The sequence below is a fragment of the Melospiza melodia genome, chromosome 13 (assembly GCF_035770615.1).
Source record: "Melospiza melodia melodia isolate bMelMel2 chromosome 13, bMelMel2.pri, whole genome shotgun sequence".
NCBI classification, from domain to species: domain Eukaryota; kingdom Metazoa; phylum Chordata; class Aves; order Passeriformes; family Passerellidae; genus Melospiza; species Melospiza melodia.
This window is the reverse complement of record NC_086206.1, coordinates 16,429,272-16,454,076: the sequence shown is the minus strand read 5'-3', so window position 1 is coordinate 16,454,076 and position 24,805 is coordinate 16,429,272. Positions and strand designations below refer to the sequence as shown.

At 59.3% G+C, this 24,805-nt stretch overlaps 3 protein-coding genes across 4 annotated transcripts; 2 read left to right on the top strand and 1 right to left on the bottom strand.

Moving 5' to 3' along the window:
• Positions 1-5,710: 5,710 nt before the first annotated feature.
• CCDC102A (coiled-coil domain containing 102A) lies at positions 5,711-10,506 on the top strand. Its single transcript, XM_063168037.1, has 8 exons — positions 5,711-6,247; positions 7,312-7,514; positions 7,629-7,737; positions 7,980-8,096; positions 8,181-8,390; positions 8,632-8,802; positions 8,902-9,005; positions 9,986-10,506. Exons 1-8 carry the CDS (start codon positions 5,711-5,713, stop codon positions 10,110-10,112), a joined length of 1,578 nt encoding a protein of 525 aa, XP_063024107.1. The 3' UTR covers positions 10,113-10,506.
• Positions 10,507-11,191: 685 nt separating this feature from the next.
• Positions 11,192-16,499, top strand: DOK4 (docking protein 4). Of its 2 annotated transcripts, none has more exons than XM_063168030.1 (9): positions 11,192-11,257; positions 12,280-12,487; positions 13,342-13,449; positions 13,665-13,779; positions 13,875-13,994; positions 14,092-14,281; positions 14,571-14,709; positions 14,797-14,920; positions 15,013-16,499. In XM_063168030.1, exons 2-9 carry the CDS (start codon positions 12,422-12,424, stop codon positions 15,135-15,137), a joined length of 987 nt encoding a protein of 328 aa, XP_063024100.1. In that variant the 5' UTR covers positions 11,192-11,257; positions 12,280-12,421; the 3' UTR covers positions 15,138-16,499. The 2 variants fall into 2 exon arrangements, with proteins under 2 accessions (XP_063024100.1, XP_063024101.1); XM_063168031.1 differs by lacking the exon at positions 11,192-11,257 and adding an exon at positions 11,295-11,310.
• Positions 16,500-17,733: 1,234 nt separating this feature from the next.
• On the bottom strand, positions 17,734-24,768 carry POLR2C (RNA polymerase II subunit C). The gene is made up of 9 exons (XM_063168027.1): positions 24,660-24,768; positions 24,435-24,484; positions 24,118-24,186; positions 23,960-24,012; positions 23,710-23,838; positions 23,040-23,091; positions 21,313-21,481; positions 18,872-18,946; positions 17,734-18,238 (listed from the first exon to the last, which is right to left on the bottom strand). Exons 1-9 carry the CDS (start codon positions 24,743-24,745, stop codon positions 18,094-18,096), a joined length of 828 nt encoding a protein of 275 aa, XP_063024097.1. The 5' UTR covers positions 24,746-24,768; the 3' UTR covers positions 17,734-18,093.
• Positions 24,769-24,805: the final 37 nt, after the last annotated feature.

Here is a 24,805-nt window from a genome sequence, read left to right as displayed (position 1 = left end):
CCAACCCCTGCTCCCTGGGGAGTGCTTCAGCCTGCTCCTGGTGTGCCAGGCTGGGAAAAGGCAGGGTGAGCCCTGGGCACCAGCAGTGGGCTCAGCTACCCAAGCACCACCGTGTCCCAGCAGTCCTGAGAAGCTTTAGCTCCCTGGGGACCTCCCAGCGATGCTGCGTTCCTGTGACCGTGTTCACAGGGGTCTGAGGAACAGGGAAGAGATGAGGATCTGACTCCATGCTTCAGAAGGCTTGATTTATTATTTTATGATATATATTACATTAAAACTATACTAAAAGAATAGAAGAAAGGATTTCATCAGAAGAATAGAATAGGAAAGAATGATAACAAAGGCTCTGTGTCAGACTCTCTGCTCGAGCTAGCTGGCCTGTGATTGGCCATTAATTAGAACCGTTTACCATGGACTAATCACAGATCCACCTGTTGCATTCTACAGCAGCAGATAACCATTGTTTACATTTTGTTCTTGAGGCTTCTCAGCTTCTCAGAAGGAAAAATCCTAAGGAAAGGATTTTCCATAAAAGATGTCTGCAACATGTTCCCGCTGCCAGGAGGCAATCACCGAGTGATTGTTTTGGGCAAGGTGGATGTGCGGCAGCCAGAGTGACCCACAGCACAAACCCCCAAACCTGGCGATGGGGAGAAGGGCACGGAAGGCGCTGGATGTGACTCTGCCGCGATGGGGCTCATGGGGGAAGGTCGGGCACTTGGCAGCTCACCAAAGCCGCGGGCTCTGGGTGAATAGCTGCAGTCCCGGCCGGGGCGGTGAGCCATGCACAGCTCATCCCGTGCGAGCGGGGCACGGCGGGGAGGGGGCGCAGAGCCCCGGCGGGCCGGGCCTTTGTCCGGCCGGGCCTTTGTCCGAGGCGGCGGCACCGCCGGAACGCTGGCTGCCCTTTGTGCCGGGAACAAAGAACAGCAGCCAGAGGCTTCCTTCGCTGCCCAGAAGCGGGAAGGAGCCAGAAAGGGAAATGTCGCTCGGCAGAGATGGGCAGCGTGTCCGGTGGGGCTCTGTCCCTGCCGCCGGGCCAGGAACGGGCACAGCAGCTTGTGGCTCCTCCCTGGCTCGCCCTGCGGGGACAAACTGGGCGCTGTGGGGACCCTGATGTCACCGCAGGCGGATCTGCCGCGCTGCGATGCTGGTCTGCACTCCAGCGGGCAGAGTGGGATCTCCAGCTCCGAAACCTCAGCATTAGGAGAGGGAAAACCCCAATAAACATTTCCAGGTGATGTCTGGTTTATGCGGATGCACCACGGGCTCAGGACCGACTTGCCGCCCCCAACTGATGGATTTTGTCCCTGCAATTTATCCCGGCTATTTATTTCCACAGGCTGGATTGCTTAAACTCCTCCCGAAAGTGTTTGGTCACCTTGAGGAGCTCTGCTTGGCTCTGCCTGTGAGAGCGGAGGGAAAGCCGAGTATCAGCTCACTTACTTACTCATCCTCTCCTCCACCCAAACTCGTCTGCTCGGTGCAGACAAAGCCCTGCTCACCCATTTCCCCGCCGCCCCAGGGTTGCAGGGGGCCTCCACCCTTGCGCTGGATTTGGGGCGAGAGGGAGGGCTTCTGGTGTGATGCTGTCGTGGCTGAAAACCCAGGCTCGGGGTGGTTTGGGGATGCCCCAGCCTTACAGCCTCTCCTGCCAGGCTGCAGCCGTGCTGGCACCGAGCGGATCTGGGGGATGTAACCGGAGATCTGCCGCTTGTGAGGTGCGCAGTGGCAGCTCCTCAAGGTCCCCTCCCGTTTGTCGGGGGACATTTCGGCACCGCTCACCGCCACCGGCCGTCCCTGCGCCTGCACATTCCCGCTGTGGGACCATTCCTGCGATCCTTGTGCCATCTAGCGGGACCTGCACCAAGCACCCCGCGGGTGTCCGAGCAGAGCAGAGCCGCCCAGAGGCTCAGCCGGCACGGAGGGGACCAGCACGGGCAATGCAAACGCGCTGCTAAAGAGAAGCAGCGGCCAGGGCTGGGCGCTAACAGAGACACCACGGGCAGGGGGACAGCCGCGGTGCCCAGGACACACAGCACCCCGAGCTGCAGCCCCCCAGCAGCAGCTCCCAGCACCCAGAGATTCAGCTTTTAGTCCCAGAACTGTGCCCAGAGTGTCAGGGTGCCCAAACTGTCCCGCAGTGCAAGCTGTGCCTGGCATCCCCGCTGTGTGTGCAGCCTGTGCTGTGCCCAGCCTGCCTGGGAAATGAGGTGTGCCAGGGGTTCCTGGGGGGCACGGGGTGCTGATCTCCACTCTCTGTGAAGGGACATGGGAGGTGGAATGAAGCTGCTGCAGGGGGAGTTTAGTTTGGGCATTAGGAAAAGGCTTTTCACTGGGAAGGTGGTCAGGTACAGGGACAGACTCCCCAGAGAAGGGGTCATGGTATGAAGCCTGGCAGAGTCAAGGAGTGTCTGGATGATGTTCTTAGTCACATGGCTTGCTTCCAGGTTGTCCTGCAAAGAACAGGGAGTTGGATTCAGTGTTTCTTGTGTGTCCCTTTGAACTCAGGATAGTCTGATCCTGTGACAGCACAGTGGATGCTATTGCCAGGATGGAGCCACCACTCCATGACACCCCCAAGTGACCACAGCACAGCCCTCCAGCAATGCCAGCTGGCCTAGCTGAGGGAACAAAGGTCTTTTTTTTACCCAAAATGGTTAAGTTTGCCCCAAAAGGCTTCATCTTGGCTGCTGGGTGCAGCTGCAGGGATGTGGCCGTGAGCAGAGTCACAGGGAGCAGGGGTGACTCAGCCACAGCAGCGCTCGTTGTGGGGCAGCAGTGCCACGCTGTGCTCGCCCGGGGTCTGCAGCCACTCCTGCGACATTTCCAGGTCTCAGTTCATGACTTAGGGAAATCCTCTGCTTCATTCTGACCTATCCTTGGGAACAGATTTAAGGGGTCCTGCTGGCCATGGCCAGGCTGGAAACCCAGAACAGAGGAGAAGGGTGCCAGAACGATGATGCTTGGACCACAGAAGTGGGTCACTTGGACCACAGAAGTGGGTCACTGGCCACATCTTTCGGTGGCGTGCCCCAGACCAAGGAGGTTTGATTCTTGCAAGGCTAAACCCCACAAACCCCAGGATGCTGCAATGCATCCTGGAGCCTGCTGGTGTCACCAAGCCACGCATGTCCGAGCAAACAGTAAAGGCACGCCTGGATAAAACTTTGCCGGTTTTAGTGCCGGGAGCGGGTTAAAGCCGCAACCACGCACCCGCAGCTCTGGCCAAGCCGCCTGCAAAATCGCTTCACCGGCTGCAAGAGACGGCGCCGGCTCCCCTGGCACAAGACGCTGGGATAGGGGCGTAGGAGAGGAAAGCATCCCTCGCCTCCAGCTTTTTGGGGTTGTTTCCAGCTGGAAAAAAAAAATCCCATCTTGGAAAGAAGTTTTGCTTTAACTTGATTTGGTTTTCCCTGCCTCGCTCGATCCTGGGGGAGAAAATGTTGTTGGCGTCCCATGGCATCGATTCCGCGTCCCGCGGAACACAAACCCGATTTTTTTTGTCCGAAAGGCATCCAGCAAAGAGACAGGGGCAAAATGGTGCTTGGGGGTTCTGCCGCTGGGCCAGGAGGGAGCCAGCAGTGATGTGTATGGGGGGATGCAGACACCACGCGGCCACCGCTCACCCGGGGGGCCCCGTGTCCCCCAGCGCGTGCCCAGGACAGACAGACAGACACGTGTGCGCAGCCCAGCCCAGCAGCAGCCACGGGCAGGGTCCCCGGCGCTGGGAGCACTCTCTGTCGGAGCCCCCAGCCCCGGCACGCCGGGCAGGGCTGCCCGCAGTCCCCGAGCGCCGGAGCCCCCGAGTGCGGCCGCCCCGCCCGTGCCACGGGGCAGGACACGCAGCGCGGCCCGGACCGGCCCCGGGCGCGGGCGGGGGGCGGGAGCGGCGCCGGGGGGAGGAGGAGGAGGGCGAGGAGGAGGAGGAGGAGGAGGAGGAGACTCGGCCGCAGCGCCCCGGCCCGCGCGGGCCGCCCGCACCGCCGCCGCCGCCACCGCCGGGTGAGCGACCGTGCCGGGCCGGGCCGGGCCGAACCGGGCTGGGCTGGGCTGGGCTGGGCCGGGCCGAGCTGGCGGGCGGGCGGCGGCACCGGCGGCACCGGGAAACTTGCGAGAAACTTTGCTGGGGGAGGGGCCGTGCCGGGCCGGGCCGAGCCGCGGCGGGGCGGGCGGGGCCGTGGCGAACCGGGCGGGACCGGGCCGGGCCGAGCGGTGCCTCCCGGGCCGAGCGGGGGGAATTCCGGCGGAGCGGAGGAATGCGGGGCTCCCGCCGCCCGGGCCGCGGCCGGTGAGTGACGGAGCCCGGCGCCAATGCGGAGGCGCGGGGGCGGCCCCGCCGGGAGCCCCGGGGAGGGGGCGCGATCCGCCCGTGCCGGTGACCCACGCGGCTGTTCCGGGGTGTCCGTGAGCCACGCGGGCTTCCCGAGGGTGTCCGTGCTCCACGCGTGCTTCCCGCGGGTGTCCCATGGGTGTTCGTGCTCCCCGTGGATGTTCAGGGCTGCCCTGGGTCCACTCGTGCCCCCCGTGGGTGCTGCACGGTTGCCGGTTCCCGGCATGCGTTCCGTGGGTTTTGCGTGGGTGCCCGGGCACCGTCTGTGCTCCCGTGGGCGCTGCTTGTGCCGGGTCCTGCCAATGCCTGGGATTCCTCCAGGAGCAGCACAGAGAGCACGGGCCTGGGCTTGCTGCTGAGTTTTGCTAAAACTTCACCATTTCTGCAGGTATCACCAGAAAATTTAGGTCTTTCTCCCATGCAAATCCCACAGCTGCTATCGGCCTCTGCTCCCGCTGCTCCAGCACCGGCTCTCCCAGCCCAGCCGGATTTGGTAGCAGGTCTGGGCTGCACCGTCCCAGGAACCTGCCGGGGCTGCGGGCAGCCGCGGCCGGACCCTGTACTTATCCCATTAGGGCGCGCAGCAGCCTCCCATTGAGGTTTCCTGGGGCGGTTTGCCTGCCCGGCCGCGCCGGGGGTGAGCTCCATGCCGGGATCTGAGCTCCAGGCCGGGATCTGAGCTCCAGGCCGGGATGGGGACACCCAGCCCCGGCCCTTTGTTGCGGCATCATCGCAGAGCACATCCAGCTGCCTGAACACACGTCCTGCTGCCACGCCAATCCCGCAGCTCCGGGCTCTCCTTCCGGAGCTGTTCCTGCTTTGCTGGCGCCGGGTCCGGGCTGTAACCCTCGCTGGAGCTGCTGGGGTGCAGCCGAGTACCCCAGCTCCAGCAGCAGGGATGGTTTGGGAGGCTCACAGATGATGATGATGTCATCAGATGACCTCATGCAGATGACATCATGCGAATGACATGTAGATGTCTTCCCTTCATTGTGGTGCGCTGGCAGAGGCGCCTACAGAGCCAAGCTGAGACCAGATGCAGGTGGCTGTGGGCTGTGGGCTGTGGTCTTCATTGAGGACCCCACTGGTGGAGGATCCCCTCACTGGGGTTCTGGCTGGGGCCGACACTTGGCTGCCACCTGGGGACCTGGCTGGGGACATGGCCAGAGTCCTCGCTGGTGACCTGGCTGGGGACACGGCCAGAGTCCTCACTGGGGACCTGGCTAGAGCCCATCCCAGGGATCTCATCACTCAGTGTGCCACTCCCGAAACCAGGGACCGTGCCACCCCTTCCCTCCAGCCCAGCTGACTCCCGGTGTCTCTTGCAGGTGCCCGGGAGCAGGACGGTGACGGCCATGCCCTAGGGAGCCCCGAGCCATGAGCCAGAGCGGGGCTTCGCGCCTGGCGGGCTCCCCGCCGCTGCCGGGGGGCTCCCTGCTGGCCCTGCTGGCCCCCGAGCCCTCCCCGTCCCCCCCCAGCGGGACCCCCTCGCCCGGGCCCCCGCCGGCGCTGCTGGAAGGGGACTGGGAAGGGCGGGAGGAGCTGCGGCTGCGGGAGCTGGAGGAGGCGCGGGCGCGGGCGGCGCAGATGGAGAAGACGATGCGCTGGTGGTCGGACTGCACGGCCAACTGGCGCGAGAAGTGGAGCAAGGTGCGGGCCGAGCGCAACCGGGCCCGGGAGGAGGTGCGGCAGCTGCGGCACCGCCTGGAGGCGCTCACCAAGGAGCTGGCCAGCCTGCGCCGCGACCGCGACCGCGAGCGGCCCGACGAGCGCCCGCCGCCACCGCGGGCACCGGCACCGGCACCGGGACAGGGCAGCGCCGGCAGCCCGCCCGCCGACGGAGCAGAGGGAGACGCCGGCCCTGAGCAAGAGCCCGTGCGGGATGTGGGGGCCGAGGTGCCCCAAAAAGCCAAGGTGGGCACGTGGGGCTGACCCACGGGAACAAGGGAGCTCCTCATCCTTGTCTGTGCACCTCCAAACCACCCCCGCCTGTCCTGTAAAATGGGCAGTGTGGGGGGACTGCTCTTGGGGCAGGATTGGGAGGGACAGACCCCTCTCAGAGCAGTACAGGGTGGTCAGACCCCTCTTGGATTAGTATGGGGGATGTCAGACCCCTCCAAGCAGCACTTTGGGCTCAGACCCCTCTTGGAGCAGTACAGGACAGTCAGATCCCTCTTGGAACAGCACTGGGGGGGGATCAGACTCCTCAGAGCAACCATGAGGAGATCCAGAGCCATCACAGCCCCATGCAGTGAGATCACCTTGGCACTGGCACCAGTCCCTTTCCTGGGGCTTTCCCTTTGGAGGCACTCGGCAAAAATCACTGTGCCAGTACAGGGATGGTGGCACTGGCTGATGGCATCTCCCAGCCACAGCTTGATTGCCAGGGTGTCCCTATGGGCTTCTGGCAGGGTTTTTGCTGAAGGAAGGAGAAGGAGGAGGAGGAAGGGGGGAGCCACACCAGAGCCACCTCAGGTATTATCCCAGCTGCTGCAGCCATCCCTCCTGTGCTGCTGTTAGCTCTGTCACAGCACAGAAGTCACTGCTCGGGGCACCATGCTGTGACATGTCCACCTGACAGCACAGCTGCCGAGTGACAAATCTGAGATTAATGTGAGCATCCCCCACGGGCTCCACACTTGGTCCCCAGGGCCATCCTGTCCCCTGGAACCTCCTGCTGCTCATTTACTGTGTGCTCAGAGCTCCTGGTAAAAGGTCACTCATGTAGCAGTCCTGGGTGAGATCGGTGTCGTAAATTGGTTTTAATTTTTTTGATACCACATTTCCAGCACGGCAGGGAGCTGGCAGCAGAGTGTGGTGACACGTGGGAGCTCCCCTGGGAGGGCAAGGGGACAGCCTTAGGGGATCCCTGGCATGGAGGGAGATGTGCCCTTGGTTATGGGGTGAGGGCTGGGTGCTGTAGGGCTGGGGAGCCCTCTCACCCTGTCCCCTGTGCTGGGCCACCCACGGCGCCACAGGAGCTGGAGCTGATGGAAAACATCTTGCCGAGCAAGCAGGAGGAGAGCTGGGAGCAGCGGGGCCCCCGGGCCTCCTTCAGCCGCCAGGAGCGGAGCCGCCTGCTCTGGGAGGACGTCAGCGCCGCGGAGGAGGACGCCACCAAAGTCACCGCCCTGAAGCTCAGGCTGGACGAGTCCCAAAAAGTGCTGCTCAAGGAGAGGGAGTGAGTGCTTGGGGCATCGTCCTTGCAGGGTGCCAGCTGATGCCAGCCTGGTCCCCGCTGGGGTGGCACGTCCCATGGGTCCTGCAGGCTGTCACTGTCACTGCCTCTCCCCAGGGACAAGCTGGCGCTCAGCAAGAACATTGAGAAGCTGGAGGGCGAGCTCAGCCAGTGGAAGATCAAGTATGAGGAGCTCAACAAGAACAAGCAGGAGGTGATGAAGCAGGTGAGCGAGGTGCCTGGGGACAGAGCTGCTCCAGGGGTGGCCTGTCCCTCACAGGGTGGCACATCCTGATGGACATGGTGGCCCATAGCCGCTTCCCCAACTCCAGGCTGCTTGTTAAGGGATTTTCATTAGTGCTAGTGATGCAGTGGGTCCATCTGTAGAGGCTGGGTGGATGTGTGTGGGCAGGGCTCAGATGGAAGGTGGGCGTTCACAGCCCCCTTTGGTGCCATGTCCCACCACAGCTCAACATCCTGAAGGAGATTCACCAGGACGAGCTGGGGCGCATCTCCGAGGACCTGGAGGACGAGCTGGGGGCTCGCTCCAGCATGGACAAGAAACTGGCTGAGCTGCGTGCAGAGGTGAGGCCAGACCCCAGCCTGGGGGACTGAGGGGGCAGAGAGGGGGGTCCTGCTGCCCCCCAGCCACCCCCTGCCCTGTCCCAGATGGAGAGGCTGCAGGCAGAGAACGCGGCCGAGTGGGGCCGGCGGGAGCGGCTGGAGACCGAGAAGCTCAACCTGGAGCGGGAGAACAAGAAGCTGCGGGCACAGATCGAGGACCTGGAGGAGGTGCTGGCTCGCAAGCGGCGCCAGACAGCCAGTGCCCTGGACACTGACCTCAAAACCATCCAGGCTGAGCTCTTCGAGAAGAACAAGGTACCACAGGGGAGGTGTTCCCCACCACCGCATCCCTGGGTGGCTGTTGTGGGGCTCAGCCTCCCCAAGGACTCCCTCAAGCCCAAATTTTGCCACCGCCCTTCAAGGGATGGTGGTGACCCCCATCAGCTCCCAGGTCATGGGGTGGGACAATGGGAGAGACCCCTGGGGAGGGAGGAGGGGACACCCAGTGGTGGGGGTGGCTGTCCCATGCTCAGCCCCCTCCCCATGCCCCCCACAGGAGTTGGCTGACCTGAAGCACATCCACACCAAGCTGAAGAAGCAGTACCAGGAGAAGATGGCCGAGCTGGCCCACGCCAACCGCCGCGTGGAGCAGCACGAGGGAGAGGTGAAGAAGCTGCGCCTCAGGGTGGAGGAGCTGAAGAAGGAGCTGGCCCAGGCTGAGGATGAGGTGGGAAAGCTCACACTGGTGGAGGAGCTCAGGGAGCTGTTCTGCTCCCTACACAGCTGCTAACAGCACCATCCCACCCCACCCCATCCCACCCCACAGCTGGATGAGGCCCACAACCAGACGCGGAAGCTGCAGCGGTCGCTGGACGAGCAGACGGAGCAGAGCGAGAGCTTCCAGGTGCAGCTGGAGCACCTGCAGTCACGGTGAGCAGGGGCTGGGGGAGCCATGTGTGGACCAGCCAGGATGGGATGACGGTGTCCTTGCCACCATCCCTCAGCCAGCATCTGCCTGGTTGAACCCATGTCTGTGACATCCTCGGGAGGGGCACAGCCGTCCTCTGAGCAGCCTTCACCCCACCTTGAGCTGGGTGGCATTCACCTCCCAGTTAAACCAGCATGAGGCTGCCCAGAGACCAGCACAGCCCAGTTTTATGCTGCTTAGGGTTGCACCCACTAGTACCCACGGCCAGGGCAGGCTGCTGGCATCCCACACCAGTTTGGGGAGGTGGGAGCTGAGGTTTCTTGCCCTTAAAACTTTTCCCAGCCCTGCTTTGCCTCTCCAGCAGTAAAGAGCTGAAATGGCCGTGGGATCGATGCCGTGGCTCCAGGAGGCGCTGGGGGGGTGTTTATAATCATCCTTTATTTTATTGGGACATCTGCATTAAATCATGGAAGCATAATGGAGGATTCATCGCCCCCCCCACCCCACCCCAGACTCCCTGTGCAATCAACCCTAAATAATTCATGCTTTCCAGTAAAGTGTGGTGGACTGGTTGGATCTCACTGGATCCTTGGCCTTCGGATTTCAGATTTGATTCATAAAATTTCCTGGATGAATTTTCACACAAGGGCAAGAGCTAAAACCACCACAGGGCAAGCAAAGAGCTAAAACCACCACAGGTTCCTGGGGATGGGGACTCGTGGGGTTTTTGTGGGTTCCTCAGTTTAGGGGGATGACACCTCCCTTCTCTGCAGTCCTGTCTGGCTCTGTGCTGCCCAGCACAGGGATGCCCATCTGTGGAGAGCTTTAGCCCGTGCCCCATCCACAGCTGCCAGTTCCAGGCTGCCCTGAGCTCAGAGCTCAGTGAGGGCAGCAGGGAGGGATCTCTGGGGTGCAGCCACGCTGTCGGGGGTGCAGGGGAGTGCAGGCTGCCCCCAGCCCAGCCCAGCAGCTGTTTTGGCAGGCTGCGGCGCCAGCAGAGCGCCCCGCTGTTCGGCAAGATGCGCAGCGCCCGCTTCGGCCCCGACGACGCCGGCGACGGCACCAGCGACCCCGACGAGGACGAGGACCTGCAGATCCAGGTGCCCTAGAGCCCAGGGCGGAGCCACCACCGCAGGACGTGCCACGTCAGTCCCCTGCCTTCAAGTGTGTCGCCACAGGGCCCAGCTGTGCGGTGATCCTTGTGTAGGTGGGGAAACTGAGGCACGGAGCGGTGCGGAGGAATTTGCCCAGGGGTGCTCCAGAAGCCACTGCCTCTTGGACAGTGCTGGGTGGCCCTTCAGCCATGGCATCTCCCGGGACACTGGTGTGGCCACCAAAGCCAGCATCACCGAGCAGCCCAGGAGGAGGAGGCGCAGGCCAAGAGAGGCACCGAGCTTGGCAGCCACAAACTGCCCACTTCTTTTTATATATATTATATATATGTATGTATTTGTATATGATTTTTTATTATAAATACAGAGCCCAGATGGGCCCAGGCTCTGGTGGTGGTGTGAGCTGCTGATCTGTTCCCACACAGGAGCGAGGATGGGAGGGGACACATCAGGGAGATGGGTGTGAATGTCACCCACTGGCATTGCTGTCCCCCTGGCTGGATTCCAGCCCAGTGTGGGGTAAAGCCTGTCCCTGGGCCTGTGCAGTGAAAGATGCTCACCCAGGGGTGCAGAGCTGCTCACCTGAGGCTGCTGCTCACCCCAGCACAGCCCCTTCAGCCCAGCCCCCCAGCACAGGGCCTTGGGGGCTTTGGAGGCGCTCAGACACAACCTTATTAAAAATTAATATTTCGGTGAGCTAATCCCCTCGCTCTGCCTTTTAATTGATTGGCTAAAAGCACAGCTCTTTGCTGCTCATGTGGGTTTTTTTTAATGCCCTTTTATTTCCAGCGATTATTCATATTTTTACAGCCCAACAAGTGGGGCCGGGGGGGTGGGGGTGCCCGGGGGCAGCTGTAGTGAATGCCTGGCACCGGTTTGGGGGCGCGGAGCGGGGCTGCGGCGACACCTGAGCCGAGGGACGGACCGAGGCTGCTGCCGCCGCCCGGCAGCCGCTGCGGGCCGTTCCCTCCAAAGCCCGATGATGGAATTTTCTTTCCAGGGCGGCCGCTTGTGGCTCTGGTTGGGCAGCCCGGGGCTGGAGGGAGGGGACCGGGGCGGGGCGGGGGCCGGGGCGGGGCCGGGCGGGGCCGAGCGGCTCCGGGGCTCGCGGGACGCGGCGGCTCCGCTGGCACCGGGAGCCGGTAAGGCGGCGGGAGCGGCGGGGAACGGGGACACCGGACGGGGCCGGACCGAGGTTTGGGCTGACAAGCGTCGGGGCAAACGGGCGGGAGGTGACAACGCCCGGAGGGATGTCCCGGTGGGAGAGCGGGGGTGATGGTGATGGGGCCGGGGGTGCCCGGTGTGGGGGTGACAGGTGACAGGTGGCAGGTGGGGGGCAGCGGGCAGGAGGTGCCTCCCAGCAGCTCTGGGTTCCCTGGGTGTTGGTGTGCGCGGGTGGTGATGGCCATGGGGAATAGAGGAATTGGAATGGGGGATGTTCCCCCACAGGAACGCGGCCACTCTCGGACAGCCGCGGTCCCCAAGGCGCTGTCCCAGCCCGATCCCCCCGCTGGGCTTTGGGGACCCGGGTGTCGCTGCCATGGGGGAGCATCCCCGGGGATGGCCCTGCTCCGTCTCCTGGGTTACTGCCTCCGCTGGGACTGCTCCACCTGGCAAAGGAACCTGGTCCCCACCTGGTGCCGCCGGCGGGGGCTGGGGGAGCCAGCAGGGACCGGGCTGAGCTCACGGGAGGGCTGGACAGAGGCTCGGTGACACCGGGGGGCGAGGTTGGGAGCCGGGGTCCCTCTGCCCCCCGGTGCCGGCCGAAAGAGCCCCGAGCAGAGCCGGCCTGGCCGCTCCCACCGAGCCCAGCCCGTGCCAGGGGCCGGGGCCGGGTTCCTGCCCAGCCGAGCAGCCTGGGAGGAAGGAGGGGAGGGCGAGGTGATGGAGACCGGCGGGCGAGCTGTGCTGCGGGGTCCCCTCGGACACATGTTGGAGCTGGCGGCAGGGGACTGACCGCGGGTCTGTGCCACCCTGGCTCCGCTGTGCTGGCAGGGGTTAACACCGGACTGTTCCACTCGGATGGTTCAGGCAGAGAAGGGAGGAGGAAGAGGAGGAGGAGGAGGAGGAGGAGGGGAAGGAGGAGGAGGAGGAGGACGACAAGAAGGAGGGGGAGGAGGACGAGGAAGATGTCACCCGTCGATCTGTCATTTCTCTTTTCCAGCCAGCATGGGGGACGCTGCTAGCACCAAGCTGGGCCGGTGGTGAGACAGGAGGGGTAGGGAGGAAGAGGATGGAGAGGGGGGGGCGAAGGTGAAGGCAGCCCCCCCCTCCCAAAATATCCCCTACCCTATCGAGCCATCGCCATGGCGACGAATTTTAACGACATCATCAAGCAGGGCTATGTGAGGATGAAGAGCAAGAAGCTGGGGGTGAGTGGGGATCTTGGAGAATGGGGAGATGTGGGGGGGAACACCCATGGATTTGGGGTGCTGGTTTCCCAATGAGGTGACGTGGCCAGGTCCCTCTTGTGGCTCCCTGTGCCCCTGTTTTGGGGTTGAATGAGCAGCTTTTGGGGGCTGTGGTGGGGGATGGCAGGGACGGGCCACTTGTTGGTACCCGAATCACCCAGCAGCCCCAGGGGTCCAGCATCTGCACCGGCCGAATCCTGCACCGAGCAACACCCGTTCACCTGTCCCAGGTCACCCAGGGATTGGGGGATGCCTGTGACCCTTCCCTTCCCCCGTGCCTCAGTTTCCCTGCACACACAGTTTGGCATGGGGGATGCCCCGCGCCGGGAGGGGTTGGAGCTGCTGGGTGCAAATCCGGGCGGTGTGGGGGTGCAGCACCCACAGGTGGGGGGTCAGGGGTTTGGTCGCCCATCTCCGTGGTTTGGAGCCGCAGCCACGAGCATGCTGGGTAATTTCATGCTAATTAGGGAGAACAAAGAGGGAGCGGGATCCAGGGGAGGGGGACATGCCTGGGGACGGTGGCCCCACCACCCTCAGAGGCAGGGGATGCAGGAGAGGGGACGGGGAAATGCCAGAACAGCGGTCCCCTTGGGAGCTTTGTCTGTGCTCATTAATTAAGCTCTGTAATTAGCACTGGCGGGGGGTGGGGGCAGATGATGGCAGCCCCGGCACAGCCCTATGCCCAACATCCCCTCCTGTCCCCAGGCCAGCAGGGTCAGCAGGAGCAGGCGCGGGGCCCGGGGATGGGGACAGGGGCTGTGGTGGGGACAGGGAGCCCCTGTGGCACCGAGCAGCCGCCGCTCTCTGTCCGGCAGATCTACCGGCGCTGCTGGCTGGTTTTCCGCAAATCCTCCAGCAAAGGGCCCCAGCGCCTGGAGAAATACCCGGATGAGAAGTCAGCGTGCCTGCGGGGGTGCCCCAAGGTGAGGGGGTGCGCTGGAGGGGTCATGGGGGGCTGCCGCTGCTCGGGGAGCCGTGCCAGAACAGCTCCTGCCTCGCCTGGGCTCGCTGGGTGCCTGTCACCCCATGCTCCGGAGGGGATGCGGCTGGGTCCGGGTGCTGCAGGTGTCGGAACAGGGGCTGGGAGCAGCACCTGGGGTCTGGAGCAGCCCTCGGTGACCCCCCAGCTCCTCTGCAGGTCACCGAGATCAGCAATGTCAAGTGCATCACGCGGCTGCCCAAGGAGACCAAGAGACAGGCGGTGGCCATCGTTTTTACCGACGACTCCGCCCGGACCTTCACCTGCGACTCAGGTGCGGGGCAGCGCCCGGGGGAGCCGGGCCGAGGGTGCTGGGTGGGGCACCCGGCGTGGCCAGGGTCGCCCAGGGGCTGCCGTGGTGCCTTGCAGAGCTGGAGGCGGAGGAGTGGTACAAGACGCTGTCGGTGGAGTGCCTGGGCGCCCGCCTGAACGACATCAGCCTGGGGGAGCCCGACCTGCTGGCGCCCGGTGTGCAGTGCGAGCAGACGGGTGAGCGCGGCGGGGAGTGCTCGCCCGGGGCTCCGCCTTGCTGCACCCCCCGCTGATTATTTTCTTTTCTTTTCTTTTTTTTTTTTCCCCTTTCCAGACCGGTTCAACGTGTTCCTCCTCCCCTGCCCCAACCTGGACGTCTATGGCGAGTGCAAGCTGCAGATCACCCACGAAAACATCTACCTCTGGGACACGCACAACCCCCGGGTGAAGCTGCTCTCCTGGCCCCTCTGCTCCCTGCGCCGCTACGGCCGCGACGCCACCCGCTTCACCTTCGAGGCTGGACGGTGAGGTGGCACCCTTGCCAGGACAGGATCACAGCTCTGTGCCCTCCTCCAGCTGGGTGGGCAGGCAGTGGCACTGCTGGCATCACCGCAGGGGTGATGGCCATGGCTGTGCAGCGTGCCCATGGCAGGCAGAGCTTGCAGCTGGTTCTGGTCCCAGATCGGCACCATGAAGGGCACCTGGCACAGCTCTAACACTATGGGAAGCTGCCCCAGCTGTCATCTGGGTGGGTTTTGTTCATCATGCCTTGGCTTGAAGACCTTGGTGACATCCTGTGCCCTGTTCCCACAGGATGTGTGATGCAGGAGAAGGTCTCTACACCTTCCAGACGCAGGAGGGTGAGCAGATCTACCAGCGCGTGCACAGCGCCACGTTGGCCATCGCTGAGCAGCACAAGAGGGTCCTGCTGGAGATGGAGAAGAATGTCAGGGTGAGCTCCAGCCCATGCTGAGGGGGGACACAGCTGGGGGAGATTCTGGGGGCCCTGTGTCACCCTCCTGCCCCCCATCCACTGCAGCTGCTGAACAAGGGCACTGAGCACTTCTCCTACCCCTGCACGCCCACGACCATGCTGCCCCGCAGCGCCTACTGGCACCACATCACCGGCTCCCAGAACATGGCCGAGTCCTCCAGCTATGCTGGTGAGTGTCCCCACCCCACACAGAGGAGATGCTGCTCCTCCAGCCCCAGAGCTTTCCCCACCAGGTGAGCCCAGCCTCTGTTTTGTCCCCAGGGGAGGCGTATGCAGGCGCCCAGGCCAGCTCGGACACCGACCTCCTCAACAGGTTCATCTTGCTGAAGCCAAAGTCCTCCAAAAGCGACAAGCCTGAAGACAGGGAGCCCACATCGTCCCCATGAGCTGGTGTGGGGGGACTGTGGCAGGGGTCCCCTTTTTCTTCTCCAAGGGGTGGTGAGGACGCAGGCAGTGACCCCTCAGAATCCCCAGGAGCCCGAGCTGGGGCAGCTCAGTGCCAAGGCCTTGGGAAGCAGGCACTGGCTCACGCCCTGGGCTGGCGTTAGTGGAGGCGATGGCTGGCTCAGCCTCAACTGACTTCAAATATATATTGAATACCTGTATTGTAAGAGATATTTCCTTCTCACATGAATGCAAATGTGGTGGCTGCTGAAGAGCCCTTGGGCAGATGCCCAGAGGTTTTTGACTCTTAGGGATCCAACTGGGAGGTGAAGAGAGGTGGGGCGGGGGGGTCAAGAAATTTGGAGTTTCTGCGTGGAGCATCACTCTGCCATGGCCATGGAGCAGCGTCAGAGGATGCAGCTGTGCCAGGCTGATGGTGCAGGGTCCCACCCCTCCATGAAGAGCAGGGTGCTTCTGAGGACACCCTACCATCCCTGAGCTGATTTTTGCACTTCTTCAAGCTATTTAAATGCTCGCTGTAGAATTGATATGTCTCAGGAGAAACTGGTTTTCCTTCCAGGGGGGTTGGTTGGGGTGAGCGGCCAGGCAGAGCCAAGCTCCCTGGCTTCTCCCACCCCACACCCCTCACTCCTCCCACAGCTGTGTCCCCCTGCCATGCCCCTGGTTTATCTGCTGGTGGGCAACCATGGGACTGGTTTTGGCCAGTAGCATCTGTCTCTCAAGGGGCAGCTTTGTGGATATGAGAAGCCCAAGGGCAGAGAAACCCATGCTGATGGGGAGAGAGCCACATTCCTCTGTGCATTCCCACAGCCCTCACTTCCTCCTCACCCACTGGGGGTGGAACTGGGCTTTATGTGCTGAACTTAAAAAGCAATTGATTTTTTCTAGTTCTCCTATTTATTGACCTCCTTTAGAAGGGCTATCTTTTTATTGCCGTGCAAACCTTGGTGTTTCTTTGGAGTCTTCTTTCCGTCTGGGTTGGATGCTTGGTGGTTTTTATTTCTGCCCTTTAAAGCTCCAGGTCCATGTGTTGGGCACAGGGAGTGTTGTGATGTGGGAATCTGTGGTCTGTAAATACTGTGTTTCAGGGTGGTGTAGCTTGTGGCAGAGGGGACATGGGGACAGGGAAAGGCTGCTCCTCACAGCATGGCTGTGCACAGAGGGGCTCTGGACCCCAGCACTGCCCAGCAGTGTGTCCTCCCTGGGGTGAGAGGTGGAACTTGCCCTCTTTTCCTGGCTACACACCTCATCTGGAAAAGATTTAACATTTATTACCAAAAACGTTTGGGTATTCTGTTTTTTAAGGAGTTGCTCAATGAATAAACAACCCTTATCCACATCCACCCTTCCTGTTTGTCTGTTCCATCCAAGCGCGCTCGGGAAGCGCGAGTGGGAGTTGTGCCTGCCAGAGAGAAAAATGCTGATGGGGGAGATTTCCTGAGGCTCCTGGCAGCATGCGTGGCTCAGGGCTTTGTTCTGCCTCCAGCTATGGCCAAGACATTTCAAGTGAAGCCCTAAAACCACTGGGATAGGAAAAAGGGTAAAGGGAGTTGCCACTCTCCATCAAACAACCTTGGGTGGGACAGGATGCAGCATCCCCCTGTCACCCTGACCTCCAGCTGCCCGTGGCTCTGGGGATGTGCCAGGCCAGTGGTGGCTCCAAGTCCCCAGGTGATGCAGTTTCAAGGCACACCATCTCCCAGCTCTCCCAGAGCTGTGCCAGGTAAGCTATCCATGCCATGACTGCCTGGCAGCACTGGCCTCAAGGTAAAACAGCCATGCCAGCCAGCACAGTGATCTTTCCAGGGATGGGGACATAGAGCCATGCTGCAGCCAGCTCTGCCATGGCAAGGAAATGGAAGCAGCAGCCTGGATGCAGCAGCTTTTGCCTGGAGGGGAAGGCAATGCTGGCATGGGCTGCTCTCCCCAGCTCAGGGTGACCCTAGCACCACCCCCTGAACCATCCCCATCCATACCAGGATCAGCACGGGGGCACACAGACCTTCCCCTGTCTCCAGAAAGTGTCACCAAGCTGATCCCAAGTCATGCTGGGCAGTGATGGAGGGGAGGAGGAGGGGTGACAAAGGCCATTGCTTTCAGCCACTGCCAGGGGGGTCAGGGCATGGGACCTGCACAAAACTCCAGCCCAGCACACACTGGGGGCTGTGGGCACAAAGAAAGGTATCAGCCAGGGGCCATTACTGACAGCCCATGTGCCACCCAGCTCCCAGAAAAGGGTTCTACAGCACAGGGGTGGAGTCTGTTCCAGAGGATTCTGTAAGTACAGCTCTGCCTGCCTGGCCCAGCTGGGCTCCCCTGCAGTGCTGCCTTCTGCAGTTCTCGCCCACCCCAGCCTCAAACATGTGCTTTACACACAGCCCTGGATCAATGAGCCACGGGCTGCCTGCAGGAGGGTGCTGCTCTCCTCAGGAGATAATGTCACAAGCAGCAATCAGCATCAGCGAGCAATGCTCCCTCCAAAGCACATCTCATTAAGTTAATGTCTATTGGAGAGAAGTAAATGATGTGACATCTCCTCCAGCAGCTTTGAATGAGCTTCCAGGGATGACAGAAAAATTTGGGGGTAAGGCTTTATTCAGCACAGTAAAGAATGGACATGTAAATAAGGTAGGGTTGTGTAACAAAGGTACACGCTTCCCAATCCCAAACACCACGTGGCCAAAATCCAACACCAGAACCAAAACTCCAGGATCATTTTGAGACAAAGCCTGTCCCAGCTAAGATGCTCACTAATTCCCTTCGTGTTTTACCCTACACATCACAATGGCTTTTCCTGGGAAGGAGGGCCAGGGAAGAGGTGCCACCAACCAAGTGCTGGGCCAGGAATGGCAGAGGGAGATGCTGGGGAGGTAAAAGCCTCTCCCAGATCTCAGCCAGGCATCACTCACAGCTCAGTACTCTATAGCCAGGGCCACCTCAGTTGATAGTGAGGACATCACTCTGGATCTCGTGGCTCAGCTGTGTCTGGAGGTCACTCAGTTTCTTCTTGAGGCCAGACAGGGCAGACAGGACGATGGTCTCGGGGCGCAGGGAGCCGCAGGACTCCACGTTGTAATAGAACCTGAGGTTATAAGGCAGGGGTTATGTCACCACCACCTCTGCAAGGAGGTGCAAACCCAGACTGCACATCATTCCAGCCCATCCACACCCACAGCAGGGAGATCTGCCTGCAATCCCAACCATCATCATCATCATCATCATTCACCTCCCAAGCAGGCAACAGCCAGTGCTGCCCCTCTAGAACCCTCACACCAACATTCACAACCTCAGAGGCTGGAAGAGCACTTCTGAGACTGATTTCTGTTCAGCACTGAGACCTGTGAGCCAGCAGCCCCCAGCCAGGAACTGAGGCTGGCTGAGGTGCTTTTGCAGTGCAAATAACACCAGCAATCAGAGCATGAGACACACACAGGTGAATGAACACCTTCAGCCAGGGTATTTCCCCCACAGGCCTCACACCTCACTGAGCAACATGAACTCAGGAGAACTGTCTAGGATCTCCCAGAGGGGAAAACCTGCCACATCCAGCTATATCACCACTTAACAGCAACTCCTGCCCTGCTTTTCAGGGAATGTCAGCTCCCTGGGCTGGCAATTTCAGCACAGTGTAGGCACTCTTCATTAATGAGAGCCCATGAGATGCACCCAGCCAGTCACCCCCTCTCCCAGCTGCAGCACTGCATTCTGCTCCCACCTCTCTGGCTTCCCATTGGGGTCGTAGGGAGCCTGAGCATCCTCATCATCGATCTCCGAGTACTCACTCTTGGGCCTGCAATCAGAGAGCAGGAGAGGTTACACAGAGGTTACACAGAGGTTACACAGAGCCCTACTCCAGCCTGGCCCCACACACAGACAGGGAGAGCAGGAGAGGTTACACAGAGCCCTACTCCAGCCTGGCCCCACACACAGACAGGGAGAGCAGGAGAGGTTACACAGAGCCCTACTCCAGCCTGGCCCCACACACAGACAGGGAGAGCAGGAGAGGTTACACAGAGCCCCTGCCTGGCCCCACACACAGACAGGGAGAGCAGGAGAGGTTACACAGAGGTTACACAGAGGTTACACAGAGCCCTGCTCCAGCCTGGCCCCACACACAGACAGGGAGAGCAGGAGAGGTTACACAGAGCCCCTGCCTGGCCCCACACACAGAGCCCAGGCACTCAGTGAGTGAGCACTGGGGCTCACGTGCAGCACACAACAGGGTGGTCATCAAACATCAAGTCACAGAGAAAAGCTCAGTCACACATTGTGTTTTCTGGCTCCTCATTAACGCCCCAGAGTCAGCCAGCAGCACTGGAAGAAGGGGATCAGCCCTGCTCTGCCCACACTCAGCAAGCTGAGGCTCCATCCACCAACACTGGTACAATCTGGCAGGTGCTTACAGTTCAGGGATATTAATTCCTGAAGGGACTGTGTTTATGGAGCCTGGATGCTTTTATGGAGTAATGGACCTTGAGTTATCTTTTCTTTCTACTTCCCACTGGGCCAGGAAAGCACTGGAGTACTCCAGCACTCAAGTCTGTGAGGAACAGTTGCTTGGAGCCAGCAGGAAAAAAATCTCCTGTACAACAGACACCACCTGCACCAGTGAGCTCCATCCTATGTCCTGCACCTCCACTCCTCTACCAAAACCACTGCAATTCCTGTGCATCAGTTACACAAACACATCTCTTCACCTGCTGCATCCCTTGGTTTATAGAGCACCACATCAGAGAGACTGTGTGGAACCACTTAATCCATGTAAGAAAACCCAAAGCCTTGAGCTGTCTGAGAAGCCAGCACAGAAAATCCTGTACCCACCAAGGTCTCCTGCTGGCCTTCCTCTGCCCCAGCAATGCCCAGGAACACTGATCCCAGCACCCTGTAATCAGCTGCCTGAAATAAAACTATTTCTCAAACAAACCCTCTGCCTGTACAAGCCACTGAGATAGATGAAGTGTTACTGAAAGGGGGATTTCTTGTTACTTGCAGAACCACCCATGACCAAAACAGTGCAGAGGTTTCCATGACCCTGGCAGCTGTTTGGAGAGTCCAGCTGCATGCCAGTGCTCTGCCAACAGCCTCAAAAAGCAACTAGCATGAAAAACTAAACCAAAAATCATAGCTGGCCTTGGACAGCAGAAGGCTTTGGCTCTGTATTGTCTTCACAGGGAGTCAGATGGACTTGAGAAGACAGACATATCATCAAGAACTGGCAGCTCCAATACCAATCCTCTTTTGGGATTTTTCCAACTTTTACATAGATTTTGCCTAGCACTTCTCAAAAATTGTTTCCTGGTGCCCTGTCTGTGGTATGCCACACCAGGTTTGTGAGCCTGCCACTGACCAATGTTTACAGCAGCACATCCACCACCCTGCCCAGTCCCTGCTCTCAGCCTGCCCTGCCTAAAGCACCTGGCTCCTCACTATGCTGCTGGCTCCAGAGTGCTCAGTGACAGGATGTCACTTAGTGACAGTGATCACTGGGATACTGAGCCAGGAGCAGCTCAGGTGAGCAGCATTCATGAAAAGTCATGCTGCATAAAGTCCTCACCCAGGCCAAAGCAGGGCAGCAGCTTTCCAAAAGTAAAATCATGTCACTTTGGGATGAGAAGCTGTGTGCAACCTGTGCAGAATGGTATTTCAGAGGAGAGGAAAGGGCCAGAGAGGGAAACCCTGCAAGAGCTCAGGCTCCAAAAGTGAGGAGATGTGTGGGTTAAATCACAGCCATACTGGGCTTCCTCAAGCCAGGCTGAAAAATCAGTCTTGCAACCCAACCTTCCACTCTTTACTCTCATAGCAACTTCTTTCATCTCACATGGATCTGCTCCTTCCTCAGACCTTACTCTGACCTACAGAACATTTGCACAGGGAAGGAAAAAAATCAACAAGAAGTGATGAAAAAGGGCATGAAAGTGAGGCAAACCAGCAGTGATGGTACATGAGGGAGGACAAAGATGACCACAAACCATTCCACCTTGTGTGCAGCTGCCAAGCGACTGACTTTGCTAGCCAACCCCAGGAGCAGACTCTGCACAAGGGGACATGGCAGGCACGCTCCCCATCGCTTACTGAGCCAAATTACAGGGCTGAAATGTAAGGTGTAGCCTGCTGGAAAACCCCTGCCAGGCGCTGCAGACAGACAGCAGGACATACCACTCCTCTGGCTTGGGGTACACGGTGTGCCTGAGCGCGTTGTCGGGGTCGTACTCGAAGGCCACTCCGGCCGTGGGGTTCCACTTGGCGTGCTCCTTGCCAAAGCCCTTCTTGGCGTAGGCGCGCAGCCGCAGCTCCTGCCCCTTGCGCAGCTTCACGATCAGGATGTCTGCAGGGCACACAGAGTGTCACAGACATTTTTCCACAGAAATCCTTTCTTTCAGATTTCTGTGTCTTCTGGAAGGCAGAGGCCTCAGAAGGGAAGGTAAACAATTGTTATCAGCTGCTGTGGAATGCAATAGGATTCACCTTGATTGGCTCATTTTCTATGTTTATAATTAAGGGCCAATCACCAGTGCAAGCTAGGGGACTGAGTCCCTGGACACAACTTTGTTATAGATTCTTTTCTATCTATTCTTAGCTTAGCTAGCAGCTCTGCAAACCTCTCTCTATATTCTATTAGTATAGTCATAATGTATTATATATAATATCTTAATAAATCAAGCCTTCTGATCAAGAAACAAGATTCACTGTCTCTCTCTCACCAGCCGCGCCCACTCAGGTGCGGTAATACACAGAGGGCACAGCAGTGGGTGAGCACACCCTGCAAAGGCAGATTGCTGCTGGAAGATGTCACCAGGATCCAGGTTTAGCTTGGATTCTTAGTGGGGTGTGACCGTGTTCACAGGGGTCCGAGGATGAGGGAAGAGACGAGGATCTGACTCCATGTTTCATAAGGCTTGATTTGTTATTTTATGATATATATTATATTAAAACTTTACCAAAAGAATAGAAAAAAGGATTTCATCAGAAGAATAGAAAAAGAAGAAATTATAGCAAAGGCTTGTATATATATATATACTCTCTGTCCAAGCCAGCTCACTGTGATTAGCCATTAATTAGAAACAATCAACATGAGACCAATCACAGATCCCCCTGTTGCATTCCACAGCAGCAGATAACCATTGTTTACATTTTGTTCCTGAGGCTTCTCAGCTTCTCAGGAGAAAAAAATCCTAAGGAAAGGATTTTTCATAAAAGATGTCTGTGACAGCAGGGCTCAGCTGCATCCCCAGAAGAGTGAAGTCAAAAGGAGCTGCACAGGCCCCCAAGGAACAGCCAACAACACAGCATTTCACCTCCTTGCTATCTCTGAGCTATCACAAGGAGAGACAGAAGCACCCTCTCCAGTTCTGGGACAATCTGAGTGGCATTAAGACAAAATGCTACCCCACTTGTGCAGTGACACCAGCAGCTCAGAAGTGTCATATTTACAGCTGCCTTACAGTTGCCCAGTAGTAAAGGAAGGATAAGCTCAAAGAACCTCAGAGAAAAGGGAATTTCCTATAGTAGGAGTCCTAGTAAAATATCTGTATTGTATATTGAATATCTGTATAAAGGCCTTGCCCTGATAAGCCCCGGATGTTCTTGATGGGCTGCAGCTGGGATGTCCTTAATTGGGCTGCAGTTGTAGCTAGTGAAGATAACTGTGATAAAAGGGGGTGGGCTTGGCCAGTCATACAGAGCTTGGAAAGAGCCCTGACTAAGAAGGAGCAACAAGCAGAAGTTGGTGCTGTGAGGAACTGCCCCTGAGAAATATTGCCAAGAAGGTACGAGACTTTAGAAATATGATTGTGACCGTATGGGACTTTAGAAATATGAAATACAACAACAAGATAACAACAATTTCCTGCTACAGTTCCTATTGCCAGTGACCCAGCACTCACCATCCTGCTCCACATAGTCATTGGGGTCGTTGTCTCTGCTCCGAGATGTCACCTGCAGCAGCCAAACAAGACCAAGCAAATTAGGGGCAAGATCAGCTTGGATGAGTGCTCCAGCACAGCACAGCTGCTTGGCTCCTAAAGCCACTCCCACAGCTGCTACAGATGACACACAGCACTCAGAGCACCTCAGCCAAAGGCAAGTAACAGACAGCAGGCTCCAGCTGGGCTTTACCCAGGCATACACCGTCACCAGGCAGCAGGAGCACCCCAGGCTGTGGTGACATCTGGATCCACCTCAACAGTGTACTAGAACTAGACCTTATCATTCTCTAAAACTCCCTGAAAGGTGGCTGTGCTCAGGTGGGGTTGGGCTCCTTCTCCAGCCAGCACTGACAGAACGAGAGGGCAGTCTCAAACTGCATCAAGGGAAATACAGGTTGGATATTAGGAAAAGTTTTTCATGGAAAGTGTGATCAAGTTCTGGAATGGCCTGCCTGGGCAGGTGGTGGAGTCACCATCCCTGGATGGTGCCACCTCACTCGGTGCCAGGGTTCAGTTGAGGGGTTGGGGCTGGGTTGGACTCGGTGATCCTGAAGGTCTCTTCCAACCCTGTCATTCTGTAAATGCTGTGAATCCTGCGAGGTCTGTGAGTGCAGGAGGTGGCACTGACCGGGATGACGCGGGGGTTGTTGGAGATGAGGTCCCGGGATGTCACGTGCCGCGTCTGGTCCTCGTTGCAGCGAACGTCCAGCGTGAACTCCACGGAGCACTCGGGGCAGAACTCGTCACATGTGCAGTCCTGGCACACACACACAAACACACACACTCGGGTTCTTTATGCACAAACTGACAGAGCTTCCCTTCAGACCAAACACCCACCACCCTCAAAATGACTCCCCACAGCATTTTTTGTGACTCACTCTGGAATATTGCATCTTATCCACAATGTCGTCACTGGTGAGCGGGATGAGACCTGGGAGAAGCAGGAAATCAGAGGAATGTCTGATAGACCACAAGAGCCCCTAACCCTGATTTTGCCTGCAACACACCTTCATCTTCCTCCCCACCCAGTACTCACCCAGCCTGTGTGCAATGAACTCATCGTGGAGCACGGAGGAGTTGGCATCGATCTGGACCCAGTCAATGGCTGCAGAGAACAGAAAGTCACAAACTAAGGAATACTCATGTGGGGAAAACAAGCTTGTGAGTGCACAGAAAACATTCCAGAGACTGCAGAGACACTGGGGCAGCATCTGCAGGGCACAGCAATGGCTAGACACGAGTAAGGAGAGCCAAAAGCAGAGAGGAGGAGTGGGGAACATGAAAGGAAAGTGACAGGAGCTACGCGGAGGGCAGCCCAAGGGACTGCGACCACAGGCAAGTGAAAGGCCTCACCTATGATGGGGACTTCTGCGATGAACACCCTTCGAATGGAATTCGCCACCCTGAAGGAGGGAAACACCCGTGTTGGGCATGAGGGAGCGCGAGGCTGCAGGCCCGCACAGACCGGGCCGAGGCTGCGGCGGGGCTTTGCCTCACAGACCCTGCCCGGCCGCCCCGGGGCCTCCCGCGGCCGCTTCACCCCCGGGCCGCCCGCCCCGGCCCCGCGGCGGTGCTCACGCCAGGTCCGTGTTCTCGATGATGAACTTGACGTTCTCGTCCGTGAGCTCGGTGATGCGCACGGTGGGCTGGTTGGCGTACGGCATGGCTGCCCCGCCCCGCTCCCGCCGCTCCCGGCCACGCTCCCGGCCCCGCTCCCGCCGCCC